Here is a 25,000-nt window from a genome sequence, read left to right on the forward strand (position 1 = left end):
AGGCAGCCGCCAATGGTGATCATTACTGGAGCCAACATCAAGGTAAGTGAGAGGATTTTGCCATGGTAAGGGGTTTGCAGGGCCCGAATTAAGGGTAGAGGGTAAAAGGGGAAGTGTGATCTTGGGGAGGTGCCTCTGATGGGCACAGAGGACCAGCAAAGGAGGTTTCTCCCCCCCCCACCTTACCCTACACCAGTCCATGTAGCTAAAGCTGCTGAGCTTCCTACGTGGCATGGGCCTCCCCCTGTAGTGGGTAAAATAGCAGCAAGGACAGGATAAGGTCCTTAACTGGCTACTTAAGGGTCTCAATGGGCTCAAGGGCAGGCTGTAAGCACATTGCAAGCTCAACTGATAATCTTAAATTGGTTTTTGTGTGATTCTTAGCACACTCTCAATTGTTCAGTAAGTGCTGTCCAATCGCCGAATTGCATCTAATGTTGGATGCCATCTTCTGAGTTTTGGAAGTACAAGCTACTTGAGTATGGTCAGTACTCTGCCTATTGTGAACAGCTGAAGGCACGTGCTGTTCGATACAATCCACCAGTCACTGGGCTGTATGGCCTATATACTTGGCATCACCCTGGTTCACTTACGCTTGCTAGAAGCTACATATATTCATGTGCAGGGCCCTGTACTCTGCAACAGAAAACATCCAGGCATTGTACCTTTTTCAATTAAACAAATGCATGGGGGCAACTGTTTCCTGGTGCATGCCCCATGGCAACGCCTCAGCCAATCAGAGTCGACTTGCATTTTTTGAATTTAAACAAAAGCTTGGGAGATTACTGTTCCTTGGTGCATTCTGCCTTGTAACACCTTTATCAATCAGAGTCCACTTGCCAGCATACAGTATAAATTGTTGTTCCCTTTTAAATTTGGTTGTCTTGCATCTGTCCTGATGAGAGAAAAAGCTTCAATAGCATGTCTCTTTTTTCAGCAATACTGAAGGGAAAAGTCAGAGAGTGACCATGTGAAGATAAGGGTGGAGTGGGATTGGAAGCAAAGTTTGAATGGAATTTTCCCATTCGGGACAAGAGCAGGAAGTGGCACTGGGTGAGGGAGTGGGCCTGAGTAGGACTGGAACAAAGAATGTTCCATACATCCCATGAAAAGGCAGCATTGCTAGGACCAATAATGACTCTTATAGCAACACTTTTTTATTTTGGAGGCAATGTGTGGAGTCAGGAGAAGTTGTTTAATGTTGGAACAAATTCAGCCAGGCAGATGAGCTGGGATGGTGGTAGGGAACTGGTTGGGCCTCTGTTCAAGGAAAAATGGGGTGCCCAAAGCCTGCCTTAGTGGTGGATGGTGGTGTAGAGGGACTGGACACCCATGATGAAAAGGAAACAGTTAAGGTCAAGAAACTGCTAAAGTTGTAGGATAGCTTCAGAAGAATCACAATGGTGCTCAAAAGAGACTAGATAAGAGTCGAAAAGGTATAGCTGAAATAGGAAGAAATAACTTATGTGGGGAAGAAAAAGTTGAAATGATGGGGCCTTGAGGATAGTCTTGTTAGAACCATAGAACACTACAGCACAGAAAACAGGCCGTTCGGCCCTTCTAGTCTGTGCCGAAATATTATTCCGCTAGTCCCATTGACCTGCACCTAGTCCATAACCCTCCAGACCTCTCCCATCCATGTATCTATCCAATTTATTCTTAAAACTTAAGAGTGAGCCCGCATTTACCACGTCAGATGGTAGCTCGTTACACGCTCTCACCACTCTCTGAGTGAAGAAGTTCCCCCTAATGTTCCCCCTAAACCTTTCCCCTTTCACCCTAAAGCCATGTCCTCTCGTGTTTATCTCTCCTAATCTAAGCGGAAAGAGCCTACTCGCATTTACTCTGTCTATACCCCTCATAATTTTGTAAACTTCTATCAAATCTCCCCTCATTCTTCTACGCTCCAAGGAATAAAGTCCTAACCTGTTTAATCTTTCCCTGTAACTCAACTCCTTAAGACCCGGCAACATCCTAGTAAATCTTCTCTGCACTCTCTCAATCTTACTGATATCCTTCCTGTAGTTAGGCGACCAGAACTGCACACAATACTCCAAAGTTGGCCTCACCAATGTCTTATACAACCTCACCATAACATCCCAACTCCTATACTCAATACTTTGATTTATGAAGGCCAGTATGCCAAAAGCTTTCTTTACAACCTTGTCTACCTGTGACGCCACTTTCAGGGAATTATGTATCTGAACTCCCAGATCCCTTTGTTCCTCCGCACTCCTCAGTGCCCTACCATTTACTGTGTATGTCCTACCTTGGTTTGACCTTCCAAAATGTAACACCTCACACTTTTCCGCATTAAATTCCATCTGCCACTTTCTGACCCATTTTTCCAGTTGGTCCAGATCAATTGGACCAATTGTGTCCCTTACTATCCTTTTACTCTTAATATACTTGTAGAAACCCTTCGGGTTTACCTTCACATTATCTGCCATAGCAACCTCATGTCTTCTTTTTGCCTTCCTGATTTCCTTTTTTTGTATTTTCTTACATTTTCTATACTCTACAAGTACCTCATTTGCTCCTTGTTGCCTATACATGCTATTTGTTTGTGGATTTTGGAAAGGAGGTAGAATTTGGCTGGGTGGGATTGGATCACTTTGAGGTTGGAGACAGTGATGAGAGAATTTCCAGAGGCTCTCTGAGAAATGATGGCTTAACGTTTACTGCTGGGGTCGTGTTTCAGGTGATGGAGAGTTGATGCTCTACGCGTCTTGGTCTTCTCACCAAACAACAGCGCCGCCCTTGTCAGCAGATTTAATGACAATGTCAGTGTCGGACCTGAGGAAATGGAGTGCTGCAAGTTTAGAAAGTGGTAGGTTAGCATGAGTGAGGTGAGTAGAGAAATTGAGACAGTCATGTCAAATTGGCAGCTGTCAATGAAAATATCAAGAGAAGGTAGGGATCCAGGGGGAATGAGATTCCATGCAGGGAGATAAAACCCGACCAAGGAAGTGGGAAGGGATACAAAGGCACCAGAAGAAGAGCTCAACATTTTGCTGAGCTTACATTGAGGTGGGGCCATAGGGAATGAAGCTGAGGCTTTTGCTAAGGGTCAGAGCGGATAGTAAATTTATGACAAAGGATGAGGTTGGAAAAAGGGATGGAGTCTGCAAAAAATGAAGAGGAAGAAGGACCTGAGGGGACATTGTTTAGACTTATAGTACTTAATATCTGAAAGAAAGAAAAATGTTTTTGTTGAAGTGCTTAATGAGGTGAAAGATGAAATGGAACTGTCAACCAGGACAGCTTTACAGAAAAGTGAATCGGTGTTGCTGAGGAGCAAGGTCGAGACCATGTGTGTGGTGGCACATGGTATTGAGTTTGAATCTAGGGAAACAGCAAAAGCAGAGGTCGAAAGAACACTGAATAACGTGGAGGATATAAATTAGTCCTTTAAGAACTGTTATAGGCTGTCACATATCATTAGTTAAATGCAATACACTTAATTACATTGGAAACATATCACAGCATCACCTAACCTACAGGGTTACAGGTATTGCAGGTAAGTCTTGAATCTTTCATAATGCATTTTACCCAAGAGATATTATGACACAGGACTTTTCAAAATATTTTGCAATGGAATGTCACAAGCCTCTCAGCAACTTTAATATGTAATAGCTTGTAAGCATACTGTAATGTCATGTTAGGATTGCATAATCACTTCAGAGTACATAAAATAATACACAGAGAAAAAAAAGTTGACTTCAGAAGCCAATAAGGCCACAATAAGATGTCTATTCTGTATTGTTTAATGTTGGACACCTTTTAATGGAATTGTGGCCAGGAACAGAAACTCAGTTTTTGGGGAATTGCAGATACATCCTTGTCTTATTACTTTGGTTTTATTTAGCAATTATGTTAAATGAGAGTGGTATTGTCTTAATTATTCCATTCTTCTCATTACAAAATCAGTAGTTACTTGGAGCTTACACTGTTGGCTAGAAGATTGATTTGGAGAGTACATGATTTGAAGAGCGGTTCATTTTTAGCCTCTTCATAAAAATCCTTTTAAAAGAAAATATTGATGTCGATCTGTAAATGTTGATAATGTTCACAAAACAGCAAATGCTTCAGAAAGTCCAAACCAAAATACTTAAGAACTTACATAAGTAAAGTTTCCATTTATTTGCTGTGGAGTATGTACTCTTTCCCTGTGAGGACATACCCGACTTCGCCAAGCACTGAGAATTTAACTGCATGTTGACAAGTCAATTGTTGGGAGTTCTCAAGAGTGAATCGGGATATTACAGGACATTAGTTGACTAAAAGCATGCAATTTACTATCACTGAGTACTATTGAATTTCTCCTTGTACAACTAGAACCATCTTACTCATCAGGGCATCTGGATACAAGGTTGCCTGAATGGGAAAAATTGCAGCCTACAGGAACATTTTTTCTTAATGCGAGCTCTTCAAATAAGTCAGCTTGGTTGATAAATCAGCAGGAGCACTCGAAATGTATAAATCAACAAGGCTCAGGTGTCAGATGACTGAATCTGCCACAGAGTATTCTCAATACCAGTGTCACACTGCCAGATGTATTATCAATTCACCAATTCAGACTTTGCTCATGAACACAGCATGGTCACACACCATTACCTCTGAATAGCGGTTCCAGCAATTAGTGGCACAGAACATCAACAACAACTGCTTATGTTTTTCCAAGCTAGAATTGACATAAATTCTAAGATTGCTTACCATCTAAATCTAGTTGTCTCAGTATTTTGAGTTTTAGCAGTTTTCAGTTAGGATCTTGATGCAGGAGACATTCAGCACAGAAGCATATTTGTACACTTTGTGAGGAGGAAAATTACCAATTGAGGAAACTTAGACAGCATTAGAAAATTCTGTTGCCCTGGTGAAAGAATTTGTTAGGTATAAATAGAACATACGAACGTACACATTAGGAGCAGGAGTAGGCCAATTGGTCCCTTTAGCCTGCTCCGCCGTTCAGTAAGATCATTGCTAATCTGGTTGTAATCTCAACTCCACATTCATGCCTACCTTCGGTAACCTTTTACCCCCTTGCTTATCAAGAATCTATAATACAATAATATATAATATTATTATCTATAATATAATATAATATAATCTCTGCCTTAAAAATATTCAGACTCTTGTTCCACCGCCTTTTGAGGAAGAAAGTTCCAAGACTCATGACCGTCAGAGAAAAAATTCCCCCTCATCTCTGTCTTAAATGTGCGACCCCTTATTTTTAAACAGTGACCCCCTAATTCTAGAGTCTCCCACAAGAGGAAACATCCTCTCCACATCCACCCTGTCAAGACCCCTCAGGATTTTAGAAGTTTCAATCAAGTTGCCTCTTACTCTTCTAAACACCAGCAGATACAAGCCTAACCTGTCCAACCTTTCCTGATAAGACAATCCTCCCATTCCTGGTATTAGTCTCGTAAACCTTCTCTGAGCTGCTCCCAACACATCTATATCCTTCCTTAAATAAGAAGACCAATACTGTACATAGTACTCCAAATGTGGCCTCACCAATGCCCTGCATAATTGAAGCACAAACCTCTCTACTTTTGTATTCAATTCCCTTCACAATAAATGACATTCTATTTTTATTAGCTTTCCTATTGAATTGCTGTACCTGCATACTAGCCTTTTGCAATTCATACACTAGGACACCCACATCCCTTTGCTTCTAAGAGCTCTTCCATCTCTTACCATTCACATAATATGCTTTTTTATTCTTCCTGCCAAAGTTAACAATTTCATATTTTCTCACATTTGCCAGATCTTTGCCCACTCACCTAGCCTAGCTATATCCTCTTCGCAACTTACTTCCCTGCCTATCTTTGTGTCATCAGCAAATTTAGCAACCATACCTTCGACCCCTTCATCCAAGTCATTTATATCAATTGTCAGAAGTTGAAGCCCCAGCACTGATTGCTGTGGCACACCACTCATTACATCTTGCCAACCAGAAAAAGACCCATTTATGCCTACTGTATTTTCTGTGAGCTAGCCAATCTTCTATCCATGCTAATATGTTACCGCCTACACCATGAGCTTTTATTTTCCACAATAACCTTTGATGTGGCACATTATCAAATGCTTTCTGGAAATATAAGTACAGTACATCTACTGGTTTCCCTTTATCCACAGCATATATTACTACTTCAAAGAGCTCCAATAAATTGGTTAAATGTGATTTCCCTTTCACTAAACCTTGTTGTCTCTGCCTGATTACTTCGAATTTTTCCAACTGTATAGGTAAAAGAAAAGTGAGGCCCAAAAATACTTCTGTATATGTATATTAAAGGTTATTGCACTCTTTCCAATTGACTAACATATTGTAGAAAACCTGGAACAAAGACCTAAATTCTCAAAGCACTAGTTAGTGCATTTGCTTTATCCACATCACGTTGGTGTTATTCAGCGAGAAGAGTAGTACTTGTGGCTCTGCGGTGATTAAAGTGTAACATATGAAAGCCTGGGACATACAGAAGTACAGAAGTGATATTTTTGATTCAGAATGAATGGGTAACAATCCATGTGCATAGCGCACACATCCTAAAATTGATTCTAGTGTAAGATTCATAAACATTTCTGATTGATGGTTGTACAACTGTCTGTGGCCTTGTCAGCTAGAGGCTTTCAAATCCCGGTGTACTTTATATTTAATTACACACCCTGAAAAAGACTACTTACTTTTGACAGATGGCTTTTTAGTCAACCTGACCAGACAAATCAATCACACAAAATGGATTTATATATTCAAGTAATAATAATGATGAATGATGAGAGCTAATTACAGTGGCGCATCTATCTGCTGCTAACCATACAATTCAATACACTGTTGCTTTGCTGCTTGCAGATGATGAATCTCCCGGCCTGTATGGGTTCCTGAACGTAATCGTCCACTCGGCCACTGGATTCAAACAGATATCAAGTACGCTAACAAATATTTACTGCTGCTTATGTTTAAATTCTTTTTAATTTCTGAATTCTGAGCTTCCTTTGCTAGTTTTACAGTACATATGATTCTGTCTTGGGACATCTGGAAAAAGAATCATTGTAAATTACAAAATCCAGTAAATGGAAAATAATGGATGTCTGGAAAAGATTATGAAATGGTAATCTTATTGAGGGGTTCAGATAGATTTTATAAATTATATTGTATGTAGATACGGCAGTGATTGGATGTCAGTAATCTAATCAAGGAATTTCAGGAGTCTTTTGCATGATTGTAAAGTGTATTTCTCTTCGAGATATTTTGTTTCCTTTTTGGTTTTTATTATTATTGAAGGCTGGCAATGATGAACACACCATCATGACATGATTAGGTCTTTTGCACCCTCCCTCCCTTCAATCCTGCAGCTGTTGATTCTCGTTTGTGTGCCATCACACAAGTGTCAGCAGTCCTCTAATATCTTACTCAAATGACAAATTTTCATGTGTAAATCTTGAGTGTAAGTAGGCTTTTTGATAGTGAAGGGCATCACAGCCAAATCTGGTTCTATCCTTATCCTATCCATTTTTCAGTAGATTCCTAAGATAACATTTAGGAGCAGAAACTTAAAATATCACTCACCGCTTTCTAGCCCAACTGTGCGGGGGGTCAATTGTAACACTTACAGCTGTGACCTTGGGTGAGAGCAGAGACCAGTAATCAAACCTTTGTCTTAATGATACACCTGATAGCTTTCCCAATTGAACCATTGGGAAAACTAATATTCAATTTTCATCTTACCAATAGCCATCATTTAACATTGTTCAGAATCATAGAATTGCTACAACATAGGAGGAGGCATTTGGCCTGTCATGTGTGCACCAGCTCTCTGAGCAATGAAAGTGGTGAGCCTGTGGAATTTGCTACCACAGAAAGTAGTTGAGGCCAAAACATTGTATGTTTTCAAGAAGGGGTTGGATATAGCTCTTGAGGCAAAAGGGATCAAAGGATATGGGGAGAAAGTGGGAGCAGGCTGTTGAGTTGGATGATCAGCCATGATCATAATGAATGGCGGAGCAGGCTCAAAGGGCCAAATGGCCTACACCTGCTCCTATTTTCTATGTATGTTTCTATGCACCTAATGCCATCCCCTGCCTTCTCCCCATTACCCTGCAGATCCTTCATTTTCAGCTAATAATCCAATTCTTTCTTGAATGCCTCATTTGACTCTGCCTCCACCACACTCTCAGGCAGTGCATTCCAGATCTTAACCACTCCCTGTATGAAAACGTTTCTCCTCATGTCTCCATTGCTTCTTTTGCTAATTACCTTAAATCTGTGCCCTCTCGTTTTTGATCTTTATATCAGTAGGAACAGCTTTTCCCCATCTACTTCATGATTTTGAACACCTCTATCGAATCTCCTCTCAACGTTCTCTTCTCCAAGAAAATCAATCCCAACTTCTCCATTCTATCTATGTAACTGAAGTTCCTCATCCCCGGAACCATTCTTGTGAATTTTTTCTGCACCATCTCTAATGTCTTCACACCTTTCCTAAAGTGTGGTGCCCAGAACTGGATGCAATACTCCAGTTAAGGCTGAACAAGTGTTTTATACAAGTTTAACATAACCTCTCTGTGTACAACAATGTAATTAGTTAATTCCCATTCCATAACTATTTCTGTTATCCTCCCTCTAATTCTTTTTGCCGGAGGGTAAGTTAAGATAGAAGATCACCCATGAACATATTACATGACAGAGCAAGCTCAAAGGACCCAATGGGCTACTCTTGCTCCTTGTATTCTTCCATTTCTTTTTCATTTTCCTGTGTTCATTTTAGCCACTGTCGTTAAATTTATTTGTGCAGAGAAATATTCAGTGGTTTTTAATTTAAGGAAGGTCAGCTTTTAGTTTTCGCGATTGCCTAGATTTCATGCTTCTGTCATTCTCGGATGCACAGGAATTCACCTATGAATTGGAAAAAACCGTGCAACAGAAAGTCACATGCTATCAGGTCTCATACGTCCAGCATGAGAAATATTAAAATTAAACTGGGCACTTTAAGTCAAACAGCAGTAGTTGGGGGGGTGGGAAGATGGTTGCTGAATAGTTTGGGTGAGCTGAAAGGTACGGTTTGGTTGTTGGAAGACACCAGATTGCGATGGTGTTAAATCGATTGGAGATTGGGCTATGATCTGATGATTAGGCAAGGCTTCAGAAGCTGAATGAGATTGGGCATGGTTTCACAAGAAAAAACAATCGGAAAGGAGAAGACTTTTTTTAAATACAGTAAGCTTTTAAAAAAGTGGAAACTTTTTGGCAACCTTACATGAGAATTTAATCATTCCTGTTTAACATGGTTAGCATAGACTCATTAAGTTCAGTACAATATTACAGTCCCAGCAGAAGAATGGCTTTCAGTGTTCATTTTACATATGGTTGCCCAGACACTTTATGTAGGCTTGTCAGAGGAGATTTAAGCGAATCCTGCGTCTGATCCAGTGCAGCCCCCATGACAGGAGATGGTTGGGCCGAGGACACAACGCTGAGGAACTCCTGCAGTGATGTCCTGGAGCTATGGCATCTGTAAACAGGGAAAGCAGCGGGAGGCTCTTCAACCAGTCAGATTGATGAATTCTCACTGAGGCCTGCAGACTGCAAAAGCGGAAGTAAATGATCAGAAATATAAATTATATTTAAATTATTGAACAGAAAGGGAATTAAAGATTGGGACATTAAAGAGGATATGGAGACACCAGAGAGAATGCAAAAGAAAAATTTCAAGCATGATTTTTCTTTTATTTATTCTTTCATGGGATGTGGGCGACGCTGCCAAAGACAGCATTTGTTGCACATCCCTGATTGCCCTTGCACTGAGTGGCTTGCTTGGCTATGTAAGAGAGCAGTTAAGAGTCAACCACATTTCTGAGGATCTGGAGTCTCGTGTAGGGCAGACCAGGTAAGGACGGCAGATTCCCTTCCCTAAAGGGCATTAATGAACTAAATGGGCTTTTATGACAACCGATGATGGTTTCATGGTGGCCGTTACTGAGACTAATTTTCAATTCCAGATTTTATTAAGTGAATTTAACTTCCACCAGCTGCCATGGTGGGATTTGAACCCATTAGCCGCAGCCTCTGGATTACTAGTCCAGTGACATTACAACTACGCAACCAACTCCCTATATGATATATGGCCCCTAGCCAAGCTGTCCCAGTACAGCCACAACACTGACGTCTACCCGGTAATGTGGAAAATTTCCCAGCTGTGTCCGGTCCACAAGTAGCAGGACAAATCCAACCCAGCCAATTACTGCCCTGTCAGCCTACTCTTGATCAACAGTAAAGAGATGGAGGGGATCGTTAATTAACTATAAAGTGACTAGAAATAACCTGCCCAGTGACACTCATTTTGGGTTCTGCCAGGATCACTCAGCTTCTGACCTCATTACAGCCTTGGTTCAAACATGGACAAAAGGGCTGAACTCCAGAGGTGAGGTGAGAATGACTGACTTTGACATCAAGGCAGCATTTGACCGAGTGTGGCATCAAGGAAACCTAGCAAAACTGGAGTCAATGGGAATCAGGGGGAAAACTCTCCACTGGTTGGAGTCATACTAGCACAAAGGAAGATGGTTGTGGTTGTTGGACATCAATCAACTCAGTTCTAGGACATCACTGCAGGAGTTCCTCAGGGTAGTGTCCTCAGCCCAACCATCTTCAGATGCTTCATCAATGACCTTCCTTCCACCATAAGGTCAGAAGTGGGAATGTTCACTAATTGCACAATGTTCACCATTCACGACTCCTCAGATACTGAAGCAGTCCATGTCGAAATGCAGCAAGACCGGGACAATATCCAGGCTTGCGCTGACAATTGGCAAGTAACATTCGCACCACAAGTGCCAGGCAATGACCATCTCCAGCAAGTGAGAATCTAATCATCACCCCTTGACATTCAATGGCATTACCAATGCTGAATCCCCCACTATCAACATCCCGGGGGTTACCATTGACCAGAAACTGAACTGGACTAGCCATATAAATACTGTGGCTACAAGAGCAGGTCAGAGGCTAGGAATCCTGTGGCGAGTAACTCACCTCTTCACTCCCTAAAGCCTGTCCCCCATCTATAAGGCACAAGTCAGGAGTGTGATGGAATACTTCTCACTTGCCTGGATGAGTGCAGCTCCAACAACGCTCAAGAATTTTGACTCCATCCAGGACAAAGCAGCTCGCTTGATTGGCACCCCATCCAGAAACATTCACTCCCTCCACCACCAACGCACAGTGGCAGTAGTGTGTACCATCTACAAGATGCACTGAGGGAACTTACCAAGGCTCCTTAGCACTTTCCAAAACCACGACCAGTACCATCCAGAAGGACAAGGGCAGCAGATGCATGGGAGCACCACCACCAGCTCCCCTCCAAGTCACTCACCATCCTGACTTGGAAATATATCGCCGTTCCTTCACTGTCGCTGGGTCAAAATCCTGGAACTCCCTTCCTAACAGCACTATGGGTGTACCTACACCACATAGACTGCAGCAGTTCAAGAAGGCAGCTCACCATCACCCTCTTGAGAGCAATTAGGGACGGGCAATAAATGTTGGCTTAGCCAGCAAAGCCCACATTGAAAAATGTATTAAAGAAGTCAAAACTGCAAGGTTATACCTATTAGGAAAGGATGAGCAGCATGGGTTTCTCTCTTCTTGAAAAGAGAAGGCTTAAGTCACTGATGTAACAAAGGTTTTTAAAGTAATGAAGATTTTGATAGCGTAGACACAGGGAAAATGTTTCCATTTATGGGGAAGAGCAAAATTACTGGCCATCAATATATGAGAGTTTTCAAGAAATCAAATGGAGACTTCAGAAGAAACATCCTTAGATAGTGGTGAGGATGTGGAACTCACTACCACAGGGAGTGGTTGAGGTGATTAGTATAGATGCATTTAAGGGGAGGCTAGATAATCACATGATTGAGAAAGGAATTGGGTTATGATGGAACAATCTCACTTTTTCACCATATCCCTCAATCCTTTCTCTCTCCAGAAACAACTCACTTCAGTGGCCTTCTTTCTTTCATCATCGTAGTTTTGAACTTGTGTTCTTTGGTAGTTGAATCAATTGCCATAGTGAGCAATTTCTCTGAGTAGAGATGAAGAGAGATTTGGACCTGGGGCAGAGAATTATGGGCTCAAGCCCTGCTGCAGAGACTTGAACATACATCTAGGTTGACACTCCAATGCAGTTCTGACAGAGTGCTGCACGTTCAGATGAGACATTAAACCTGTCCCTGTCTGCTGTTTCAAGTGGGCATGACATCCCATGACATGATTTTGAAGAGCAGGGGCATTTTTCCCAGTGTACTGGATAATACTTATCAATACATAAAAGCACAGATAGATAAGTCAACGTCTAAAAACACAGATGGTTTATTATCTAACTTTGCTGTGCAGAGATTGCCTAGCACATTTCCACACATTAGAACAATGACTACACTTCAGAAAAGTATTTCATTGGCTGTAAATCATTTTGGGACATCCTGAGGTTGTGAATATGCTATATCATTGCAGGTTTTAAAGGATGCTACATAAGTATAAATCTGTGTCTCCTTTACCGCCAAGTCTGTGATTTCCAGTCCCAGTACTTTGCATTTGTCCACTTTAAATATTATTGGTCGTTCCTCAGCTACATTCTTCATTTATCTGTAACCCTTGGTGATTACTTTACCTGTTCCCTGATGTTTCAACTTTCCTCCTTCCATAAGATTCCCTCTCCAAGGGAAACAAGGTCTCAGTATCTACCCTGACAATCCCCTTCAGACTCTTGAAGGTTTCAATGAGATCTCTGCATTCTTCTAAATTCCAGTGGGTATAAGCCCAATTTACTCAGCCTCTCCTCATAGGACAACCCTCTCATCCCAGGGACCAATCTAGTGATCTTTCACTGCACCGCTTCCAATGCACGTTTTTCCCTCATTAAATATGGAGAGCAAAACTGGATGCAGTATTCCAGGTATGGCCTCACCAAAGGTGTGTACAATTACAGCAAGACTCCTTTGTCCTTGTACTTCAATACCCCTTGCATGCCATTTGCCTTCCTAATTGCTTGTTGTATCTGCATGCTATCGTTATGTTCCTTGTACAAGTATACCCAAATCCCTCTGAACATCAAAATTTACTCTCTGGGCTTGTTTTTGCTTTAGAAATGGCTGATGGGACCCAATTCCGGGATTCTCGCCCCTATTTCTGGTGCCCCCATTTTCATTAATGTGGGAGAAGATTATGGACAGCGAGCCTGCAACCTGCATTCCCATCCTGGCTGGTGCATTTGGGCCATTGTCAAAATAGATCTAAGAAAAGATCTGTCAGTCAAGCAGTATTTTCCCTTGTGTGCAGCTGTTTCAACAAACTAGTAGAAGTCTGTGCTCTCAGCCAAGTATGCATAATGAGGTTTGGGGCCTTTATTGCAAGTGATAGGTAAAATTTTGGTAGCGAGGGTTAGAAGAGCGATAGAACTAAAATATTGTCCAAGTCTTTCACCTTTTAAGAGTGGTTCAATGTATACAAATAGTCTTCCATTTCTGTACGGTCCTCTCTTGCAGTTGCCTTGGAACACTGCATTACATGGAGAGAGAAATTCAATTAGTTAGCTGCAGCCATTGTCTCTGGAGCTTGCACGATTTCTGCAGGGAGTTGGGGAGAAAATTCCTGAAGTTCTCCTGAAATTGGTGACAGGCTTTTATTTTCCACTGTGCCTCCTCCAGAAGTTAGCTGTTTGATAACGAGAAAGGATAGTATATGAGGTTGTACTATATGATAGGTATAATGAAAATTTTTGGGCCTGATTTGCTTTTCTCTCTTCACATGTTTGTAATAATTTCTGCAGCTCATTCCACTGACTTTTCTTTTGCAATTTTAACATCCTTCTTATCCAGATGCCTGGTATAATTATTACCTATACATTTATTTCTCCTGTTTTTGAACAGATTTGTACTGTACATTAGAAGTAGATTCATTTGGCTACTTTGTTAACAAGGCAAAGACAAGAGTCTACAGGGACACCATGGAACCAAACTGGAATGAGGTAGGTTTTCATGCTGCGCATATTGGACCCTTGTTCATATTGACTGACTGTTTCATCTGACTGCAGTGGCATGTATGCAATTTTACTCCATTTTCCAGGCTAGAAGACAGTCTGGTAACCTGTTCTCCAATAGTGTTGCTTTGTGACTGTCTTTCTAATGCTTGATTGTGAAACAGGAGCATTCACCTTCGAAGTTTGCCCTACCTCATTGTGAGGAAACATCGCATTCCACTCTGCATGTTCCCTGGAGACTTGACCCACCATATGCTGAACTAATTCTGCCTGTTAAGACTGAGATATTCAATGCATTAGTAGATCTGGTTACTGAGAAGCTCCCTAATGGACAGCTTAGAAAATGTACTATGTGGTATAGTGCCAGGTTTGAACCCTGGTCTGTTTCGTGTAGGCACATCTCAGTCATTGAGTCTCTGCAATTGTATTCTGAGAGCATCTTGACTTGCAAGGGTTAAAGTCAGGGTTCTTGCTTCTTATCATTGTCCTTTGATCCATACTGCTCCCCCCCCCAACCCCCCAGTGATCGAATTTCCAGTGCTCTTGTATGAATAATTTATTTTTTTGGACTATGTGCGGGTCTTGGTGGTGGGAGGGGGCTGCCAGGTTCTTACTGAAAATTGGAAGTGTAAAAAGGGAAATGAGGCAGGAGTGATATTGTGAATAAGTTCATATTTGGATAAGGAGATAGTGCAGGGTGAAGAAAACCACATTGTATTGAAGAAAATCATCCTTGATGATCCTATTTGTCTTTTTCAGGCTTATTCTTTCCGGAATATTTGCAGGCATATAATATGTACCGTGACATTTAAATGTATTTTTCATTACAACAAGGAGGTTTTATAGAAAGGGCTTGTGCAACTTTTTAATGAATTACTTGAAATATTTTGACATTATCTGACTTGAAGTAAGTGTTATGATCCCCGTAGAGACCAATAACTTTTATAAAGACATGAATTTCCCAGTGACCGACAGAAAGAATCACATGACAAGATATCAGATTTTAAGAATTTTACTGTAACAAACAAACTAAAATCAACATAGACTAAACATTACTTAAGAGACAACTAATGTACCAAACTACAGAAAAGATACTTCCCCATTAACTAATTTTCACAACCGAAACTGCTTTATGACACGTTTATACGTTATGCCACCTTCTTAGCAGATATGTAGCCTTGTAGATTAATTCCCAAACCACCCCTGGCTTTTCAATAGGCTCCCTTCTCCCTGTTACACCAGGGCACAGGTTCCAGTATCCTTTGAAAGTCCATTCACTCTTCTAAGTATTTTCAAGCTGACCTCCAGCAGCAAGGCACCCTATGCTGACTCCTTAGTCCTTAAATCTCTACAAGTCCCACCTCTTGAAACAGAGAATCCATTCCTAACAGCATTCTGCTCGGTGGCTAACAGTCTTTTTCCTCTGCTTGGCACAGCAGCATCTGTTTTTAATCTCCAACTCTGGGTCTCTCTGAATCTGAGAGTTTGTGTCCAGAAAAACTAGTTGCCCCTCTTTTGTGTCAAGGGGCAGAATCGTCCCAGATTTGCACAAAGTGCGGTAGCGGGTGGGTAATACGACGTTTTACCCACCGGCCGGATTGGCGGCTTTTCACGCCATATTATCTCAAACCCACCACATTAATTCTGCATTCCTGGGATGTAAGTTGTTTCCATGGTGGGCAGGCTCTCATTTGCCCACCACGCCATCACCTCACCGCTTCAGCATGCCGGGCGTCATATTTAAAGCCCAGCCATGCTCTCAGGTCTCAGTGTTTCCAGCCCATGACTGCTGCAAAGAAGACATGGCCCTGAAAGGCAAAAAGACTGCAGTCCCCAGGTTCAATGACGCGTCCCTCAAGCGCCTTTTGGACACAGTGGAGGGTCGCAATGGAGGTTGAGGTGCTTTGTGGGGGTTGGGGGGGGCAAGGGCTGCCCTGTGGTTGAGGTGACTTGGGGGCATGGAGGGGGGGGTGGCGGACAAGGCCTGCCCTGCAGTTGAGGTGACTTGGGGGCTGTGGGGTGGGGGGGTGACAAGGGTTGCCCTGCGGCTGAGGCGACTTGACGGGGGGCAAGGGCCACCCTGCGTTGAGCGCGACTCGGGTGGAGGGGGGTGCAAGGGCTGCCCTGTGGTTGAGACAACTTGTGGGTGGCTGGGGCGGTGGTGCAGAGTGAAGAGTTTTGACATAAAATACCAAGCTGTCTTTTCTCATTTTGGCACTAATGGGTCTGAGTTGTATTTTGAAAATTTACTTTTATTGCAGTTGAGATATGTGTTTTATGCACTGGTTTAATTAACTTAAATGATAGTATTACAGACAGGGTCAGGAGAGAACTGAAACCCTTGCACCCTTTCCCTTACTATTCGTAATCATTGTGGTTTTGGAGAGGAAGACTTATGTGCTTCTTAGTCCCTGGAGTGTTTGGTCAATTTAAATAACAGCAACAAGGTTTCACGGGTTTGCTTTCACCCTGAAAACCTAAACACCGCATCATGCTCAGTCTCACACACGCGCACACACACACACACACACACGCACACATACAGACACACACACACGGTCAAGAGAAATTACAGCTAGAGAGAATAGTACACTTTTACAAATTGTGAACAAAAGAGTAGTCAACAGTTCACGTGTTTGGCTCACCTTGGAATTCACAGTTGTTGCTGGCCCATTGAAGAAAGAAGTCTTTTGTACTCTTGAATTGTAGTTTAGATGTCAGATAGCAGGATTATTACAGGATTTACTTGAAGGGATGAATGTTCAGCAGGTCACGAAGTTAGGCACTTGTGGTTTCCACAGCAGGGGGTCAGATTTCTTTACAGGTGGACTTAAATTAGGAATCAGTTTGGGAGGCTTTTTAAGATATAGCAGCCTCCAAGTTTAAAAGGCTTTGGACTTACTGCCTTGTCTGCAGCTGATATTCTGTAGTGGTGTTCTTTGTAAACTGCCCAGGTCTCTCTGGGTCTTTGGATAAGAAAGGATTTTGGTATCAGAAGCCAGTTTTTGGTCACATGATCAACTGTTATTGTCTACCCAGTATGTATAACAATTGCTTTCAGCTTTAAGGCAATGGAGATGGATGATGGCCATTCACACTTACTTGTGGTTAACTGGTTTTCTGCAGCTCTCCTTTTGTTAGATTGCAAACTTGGACACATGAAGTCTTGCAATCCGTTGATTTTGAGTTTGGAGTAAACCATGAACAATGGCAGGTGTGAATTTCACAGAGGGGTGCTCTCTGGGCTTGTCAATTCAATGGAGGAGGCCCCCACCCAGGGTGATTCAATTTGGAAATTTCTGGAAACTTGAGATAGTCTGTGTTGAAAAAAGCAGAAGTCACCTGACCCTTGGCTGCCATCTTAACCACCTTGTTCATGTTCATTTAAAAAAAAGACAATTCCAGAAGCTTCCATATGAAGACAGTCCATGTTTGAAGTTATGAATAGGACATGCTGGACACAACAAATAGTAATTAATGAAGTGTACAGGGACTCAATTGTTTACCTGCATTCAATTGCAAGCAACTTATTTTGTCCTGGAAACTGCCATGTACTTCAGGGATACCGCTTTAGGTCATTTAGATGCTAATATTTAAAGTGAAAGGGATGTTCTTGGGATATGGGCAACACAAACATTTGTTACCCAACTCTGGTTGCTCTGAGAGTGTTGAGAGTTAACCACATAGTCTGGAATTGGACTCACTTGTAGACCAGACAATGTAGTGGTAATAAGTTACCTTGCCTTAGATTTTTACAAAGTTCTGACAGCTTTCATGGCCATTTAGTTCAAAGTTCTCTTCCATTCTATTTTCTCTCTTAACTTCTACCCTGCTCTTATCTCCCCTCCCTTCTAAACTCAACAATACTGACATCTACCTGGCAATGTGGAAAATTGCCCAGGTATGTCCTGTCCACAAAAAGCAGGATAAATCCAAACTGGCCAATTGCTGCCCCATCAGTCTAGTCTCGATCATCAGGGTGATGGAAGGTGTCATCAACAGTGCAATCAAGCAGCACTTGCACAGCAATAACCTGTTCACTGACGCTCAGTTTGGGTTCCGCCAGGGCCACTCAGCTTCTGACCCCTTTACAACCTTTTGATCCAAACATGGACAATGGAGCTGAACTCCAGAGATGAGTGATTGCCCTTGACATCAAGGCAGCATTTGACCGAATGTGGCATCAAGCTATCCTAGCAAAACTGAAGACAATGGGAATTAGGGAGAAATCTCTCCACTAGCCCATAGAAAGATTGGTGTGGCCGTTGGATGCCAATTATCTCAGTCCCTGGACATCGTTGCAGGAGTTCCTCAGGGTAGTGTCCTCGGCCCAACCATCTTCGGCTGCTTCATCAATGACCTTCCCTCCATCATAGGGTCAGAAGTGGGGATATTCACCGATGATTGCACACTGTCTATTTGCAACTCCTCAGCTACTGAAACAGTCTGTGTCCAGATGCAGCAAGTCTTGGACAACATTCAGGCTTGAGCTGATAAGTGGCAAGTAACATTCATGCCACACAAGTGCCAGGCATTGACCCTCCCCAACAAGAGAGAATCTAACCATCTCCCCTTGACATTCAGTGCAATTATCATCGCTGAATCCCCTACTATCGACATCCTGGGGCTTACCATTGACCAGAAACTGAACTGGACCAGCCGTGTAAATACTGTGGCTCCAAGAGCAGGTCAGAGACTGGGAATTCTGCAACGAGTAGCTCACCTCCTGACAGTCCAAAGCCTGTCCATCATCTACAAGGCACAAGTCAGGAGTGTGATGGAATACTCCCCACTTAACCTGGATGAGGCAGCTCCTATAACATTCAAGATGTCTGACATTATCCAGGACTAATCAGCCTGGTTCAATGGCACCCCATCCACCACCTTAAACATTTACTCCCTCCACCACTAATGCGCAGTGGCAGCAGTGTGTACCATCTACAAGATGCATTGCAGTAACTCGTCAAGTCCCCTTTGGCAGCACCTTCCAAAGCCACACCGTCTACCACCAAGAAGGACAAGGGCAGCAGAAGCAAGGGAGCACCACCACCTGCAAGTTCCCCTCCAAGCCACAAAGCACGACTTGGGACTATATTGCAGTTTTTTCACTGTTGCTGGGTCAAAATCGTGGAATTCCCTAACAGCAATGTGGGTGTACCAATGCCACTTGGACTGTGGCGGTTCAAAAAGACAGACACCACCACCATCTCAAGGGCAATTGGTTTGAGTAACGAAAGCTGGCTTAAGCAACGATGCCCACATCCCATGAAAGAAAAAAAAAAGTGTTGTGGTGTTGCTAGGGTAGAGTTTGACAATGTCAGTCAACTTTCTATACCTTAGCCAAATAGCCATTATTCATGTGTGAGTCCTAACAGAGAATGCCAGTAGCTCTTTGATCACAGGAGCTGAGCCTAATCCTATCACTCACCATTCACACACGCATGAGCAATGGATAGTGATCAGGAGTGCAAACATTGACCCAAAAGCCCCATTGAGGAAATTGGAGCTCACCTGCCACTTCCCCAATGTGCAGAAACAAAGTGTCAACCCTGGGATACTCTTGTTCTGCATGACTCAACTGTTCACTGCATGAACCCATTGGATTATTATGGGGGCCTTCCCCATTTTGTGTAGAACAATAGATTAACCATTGATTGCAAAGAGTGTAGATCTCAATGCCAGCAGGTTTGTTTTCTAAGCCATTGTTGTCAGATGGAGATGACGTTGGTGTCTCATTTCTTTACTATGAGACTCTCTGTCAGTCATGTCACCAATGGCATAGCAACGAGGTGACCCAGCTCAACACCATGATGACACATGAAAATTGATATTTCCACAAAAACATCAAATAAAATTTGTGGTGAGCATATTATGTTTTTATTTAAAATAGGGAAGTAGTAAGAACTCACACCCATCTCCCAAACTTTATTTCTGTTTTAACCATTATAATGTTCTTTTTGCAGGAATTTGAGATAGAACTGGAAGGATCGCAGACTCTAAGAATTCTATGTTATGAAAAATGCTACAACAAAACAAAACTCACCAAAGAAGATGCTGAAATTACTGATAAAATCATGGGGAAAGGACAGATTCAGGTAGGTCCTTCACTCAGTCCTAAAGGCTATCACAAAAGTGTGATTCTTTCAAAAAGTCAGTAGGCCGACTAGAAATCTAGGGCTGGATTTTACAGGGCGCCAGGTGCCTATCTCAGGAGGAAGTCCTGCCTTAGAGAACAGTCAGTCAATCAGGTTGGGGAGGCAGAGGTACAGTGGTATCGTCACTGGACTAGTAATCCAGAGACTCAGTAATGCTCTGGGGACCTGGGTTCCAATCCCTCCACAGCAAATGGTGAAAGTTAAATTCAATAAAAATCTGGAACTAAAAATCTAATGATGACCATGAGCCATTGTCGATTGTTGTAAAAACCCATCTGGTTCACCAATGCCCTTTATGGAAGGAAATCTGCTGTCGTAACCTGATCTGGCCTATATATGAATCCAGACCCACAACAATGTGGTTAACTTTTAATGCCCTCTGAAATGGCCCAGCGAGCTACTCAGTTGTGTCAAACATCTACGATGTCTAAAAGGAATTAAACCGGACAGACGACCTGACATCGACCGAGACACAGAAATGACAATGGTAAACTCAGCCCTGTTGACCCTGCAAAGTCCTCCTTACTAACATCTGGGGGCCATTTTCAAAAATGGGAGAGCTGTCTCACAGACTAGTGAAGCAACAGTCTGACTTAGTCACACTAATGGAATCATACCTTACAGACAATGTCCCAGACACCACCATCACCATTCCTGGGTATTTCCTGCCCCATCAACAGGACAGACCCCGCAGAGGTGGTGGAACAATGGTATACAGTTGGTATACAATCCTTAACATCAACTTCGGACCCCATGAAGTCTCTGCATCAGGTCAAACATGGGCAAAGAACCCTCCTGCTGATGACCACATTCTGTCCTCTCTCAGCTGATGGATCAGTGGACCTCCACATTGAACACCACTTGGAGGAAGCATTGAGGATGGCAAGGGTGCAGAATGTACTCTGGGTGGAGGACATCGATGTCCATCACCAACGGTAACTCGGTAGTGCCACTACTGGCCGAGCTGACAGAGTCCTAAAAGGCAAAGCTGCTAGACTGGGCCTTCAGCAGGTGAGGAGGGAACCAACAAGAGGGGGAAACATACTTGACCTCATCCTCACCAACCTGCCTGCCGCATAGTCCTTGTGGAGACTAAGGCTTCACATTGAGGATACCCTCCATTGTGTTGTGTGCAACTACCACCATGCTAAATGGGATAGATTTCGAACAGATCCAGTAACTCAAGACTGGGCAACCATGAGATGCTGTGGTTCATCTGCAGCAGCAGAATTATACTCAACCACAGTCTGTAACCTCATGGCCTACCATATCCCTCACCCCACTATTACCACCAAGCCACGGGATCAACCCTGATTCAATGAGAGGTGCAGGAGGGCATGCCAGGAGCAGCACCAGGCAAACCAAAAAATGAGGTGTGAACCCAGTGAAGCTACAACACAGGACTACTTGCATGCCAAACAGTATAGGCAGCAAGTGATACACAGAGCTAAGCGATTCCACCACCAACAGATTAGATCTAAGCTCTACAGTACTGCCACATCCAGTCATGAATGGTGGTGGACAATTAAACAACTCACTAGAGGAGGAGGCTCCACAAATATCCCCATCCTCAATAATGGGGGATCCCAGCACATCAGTGCAAAAGATAAGGCTGAAGCATTTGCTACAACCTTCAAAGTGCAAAGTCTCCTCCAGAGGTCCCCAGCATCACAGATGCCAGTCAACAGTCAATTTAATTCACTCCATGTGATATCTAGAAACGGCGGAAGTCACTGGATACAATAAAGTCTATGATACCTGACAATATTCTGGCAATAGTACTGAAGACTTGTGCTCCAAAATTTGCCGCACCCCCTAGCCAAGCTGTTCCAGTACAGTTACAACACTGGCATCTACCCGACAATGTGGAAAATTGTCCAGGCATATCCTGTACACAAAAAGCAGGACAAATCCAACTGGCCAATTACCACCCCATCAGTTTACTCTCGATCAGTAAAGTAATGGAAAGGGTCATCTATAGAGCTATCAAGCAGCACTTGCTTAACAATAACCTGGTCACTGATGCTCAGTTTGGATTCCACCAGGATTCCACTCAGCTCCTGATCTCATTACAGCCTTGGTTCAAACTTGGACAAAAAAGCTGAACTCCAGAGGTGAGGTGAGAGTGACTGCCCTTGACATCAAGGCAGCACTTGACCGAGTGTGGCATCAAGGCACCCTAACAAAACTGGAATCAATGGGAATCGGGGAAAGGTCTCCGCTATTTGGAGTCATACCTTGCACAAAAGAAGATGGTTGTGGTTGTTGGAGGTCAATCATCTCAGCTCCAGGACATCCCTGCAGGAGTTCCTCAGGGTAGTACCCGAGGCCCAACCATCTTCAGCTACTTCATCAATGACCTTACTTCCATCGTAAGATCAGAAATGGGAATTGTTCGCTGATGCCCCCCCCACACCATAAAATTTCCGACAGGTTGTGAGTGGGTGGGTAGGCCGCCTGCTGGATTTTATATACCTCACTTTCAAACCTGCTGGTGGGGGAGTGTAAAATCCATGCCCCAGATTCTCTCAACGTTCACCCAACGTTTTACATGCATTTTCTTTAACTCAAAATTTGAAACTTCCAATGCCAGAGAGCTTAAATGTCCTAGGTTAAGTTACTAAGTGTTACTTTGCAGTTTCTAATTTTTGTCATTACAAATTATTTCCAACTGTAATTTTGTCACTGTATTTTCTTTTTTTAAAAAATGCATCTTGGTTGTTGCTGTTAGACTTTGAGTTTTTACAAATTTCAGTGATTTCAACTTACTTAAGCTCTCAGTTACAATTTTAAATGATAAAATGTTGGTTTCAACTTCCATCTTCACGCTTTCATTTTTGATGTGGAAACGTAATGGCTGCTTTGTGTTTGTTGTGAAATGTGAGTTTCTTAAGGTTAACAGCGTTGAATCCTGTGATCAGGGACCTGGAAATTAGCATGGTTAACATGATGCAATCCTGTGCTTTGAAAGTCAGAATTAATAAGAAGATCTGAGAAGTCATTTTTGATACTTGAGCTATCTAGAACCTTAAAATGAACTATGTTTTACTGCATTTTGACAACTCAGAACATTATTAAGTAAAGATATTGCTTTACTTAAAGGAGAAGGAAAGTCCATTTTATACTGACACACAGAAACACAATATTCTTTTCTAAATGTCAGTTATCTGTCTCTAATGGTGGCAGCATTTCATGATAATACCAGTTGGAGTTTCATTGAAAGCTCTGGCGCTACAAGCTCCAGTAGCCTGAGAACGGACCTGGAGCTGGCCAACCTTGTATTGGCGATATCAGCAGTGCAATATTGAGACTAATGAACACTGAATATTAGATGATTAAGCTTGTGCATGGATCAAAGATTTTATTTTCCAGCTTTAGTAAGAATTTAATGGAACAGTGGTAGATGGAGAATGGCATGGTGCAATAGAATTCTGAGCTTAGAACAAATATGAGGTATTTTTCATCTTTACCACCTTGGATGTTAAACAGCACTTGGGCAGAGTGGAAAGGATCACTAATTCCTTGCAGAATTAATTTCAATGGATGGACTATATGACAGGTTCTATGTATTCTATAAATGGGTCTTTTTCTGGATGGCAAGCCATAACTAATGGGGTGCCACAGGGTTCAGTCCTTGGGCCCCAACTATTTACAATCTATATTAATGACTTGGATTCAGGGATAGAAGGTACTATAGCTAAATTTGCAGATGACACCAGAATAGGTGGGAAAGTAAGTTGCAATGAAGAAATAAGAAATTTACAAATGGATATAGAAAGGTTAGGTGAATGGGCCAAAATTTGGCAGATAGAGTTTAACATGGATAAATGTGAGATTATCCATTTTGGTTGGAAGAATAAAAAGGCAACTTATTATTTAAATGGAGAGAAACTTCAGAATGCTTCAGTGCAGAGGGATCTGGGTGTCCTCGTTCATGAATCGCTGTATGCAGGTACAGCAGGTAATAAGGAAGGCAATGGATGTAATGGAGGTAGCAGTTGGGGCAGTCGAGTGCTCCGAATGCAGCGTGTGGGAAGTCATGGACAGCACAATTGTCCCTGATGACTACACCTGCAAAAGGTGCATCCAGCTGCAGCTCCTGAGAAGCCGAGTTAGGGAACTGGAGCTGGAGCTGGATGAACTTCGGATCATACGGGAGGCAGAGGCAGTAATAGACAGGAGTTTCAGGGAGACAGTCACCCCTAAAAGTCAGGAGGCAGGCAGCTGGGTGAATGTCAGGAGAGGGAAGGGGAATAGGCAGAAAGAGCAGAGCACCCCTGTGGCCGTTCCCGTCAACAATAGGTATACCGTTTTGGATACTGTTGGTGGGGACGACCTACCAGGGACAAGTTGTAGTGGCCGCGTCTCTGGCACCGAGGCTGGACCCTCAGCTCAGAAAGGAGGGAGGGAAAAGAGGACAGCAGTAGTGATAGGGGATTCGATAGTTAGGGGGACAGATAGGTGGTTCTGTGGGAGAGATCGAGAATCCCGGATGGTCTGTTGCCTCCCTGGTGCCAGGGTCCGCGATATCTCGGATCAAGTTCTCACTATTCTCAGGAGGGAGGGTGAGCAGCCAAATGTCGTGGTCCATGTAGGGACCAATGACGTGGATAGGAAGGAGGAGGAGGTCCTGCAAAGAGAGTTTAGGGAGTTAGGTGCAAAGTTGAAGGACAGGACCTCCAGGGTTACGATATCAGGAGTGCTACCCATGCCACGTGCTAGTGAGGCTAGAAATAGAAGGATAATGCAGCTAAATATGTGGCTAAGGAGATGGTGCAGGAGGGAGAGCTTCATGTTTCTTGACAATTGGGC

At 42.8% G+C, this 25,000-nt stretch overlaps 1 protein-coding gene across 2 annotated transcripts in view; it reads left to right on the forward strand.

Moving 5' to 3' along the window:
- LOC144687520 (breakpoint cluster region protein) overlaps positions 1-25,000 on the forward strand; it is a 598,462-nt gene that overhangs the window by 443,221 nt on the left and 130,241 nt on the right. For both annotated transcript variants that reach the window (XM_078553762.1, XM_078553761.1), the window contains exons 14-16: positions 6,857-6,931; positions 13,924-14,021; positions 19,997-20,128. In XM_078553762.1, coding sequence (XP_078409888.1) covers positions 6,857-6,931; positions 13,924-14,021; positions 19,997-20,128 — 305 coding nt within the window. The remainder of the gene's footprint in view (positions 1-6,856; positions 6,932-13,923; positions 14,022-19,996; positions 20,129-25,000) is intronic.

The sequence above is a fragment of the Cetorhinus maximus genome, chromosome 12 (genome assembly GCF_964194155.1).
Source record: "Cetorhinus maximus chromosome 12, sCetMax3.hap1.1, whole genome shotgun sequence".
Classification (NCBI taxonomy): domain Eukaryota; kingdom Metazoa; phylum Chordata; class Chondrichthyes; order Lamniformes; family Cetorhinidae; genus Cetorhinus; species Cetorhinus maximus.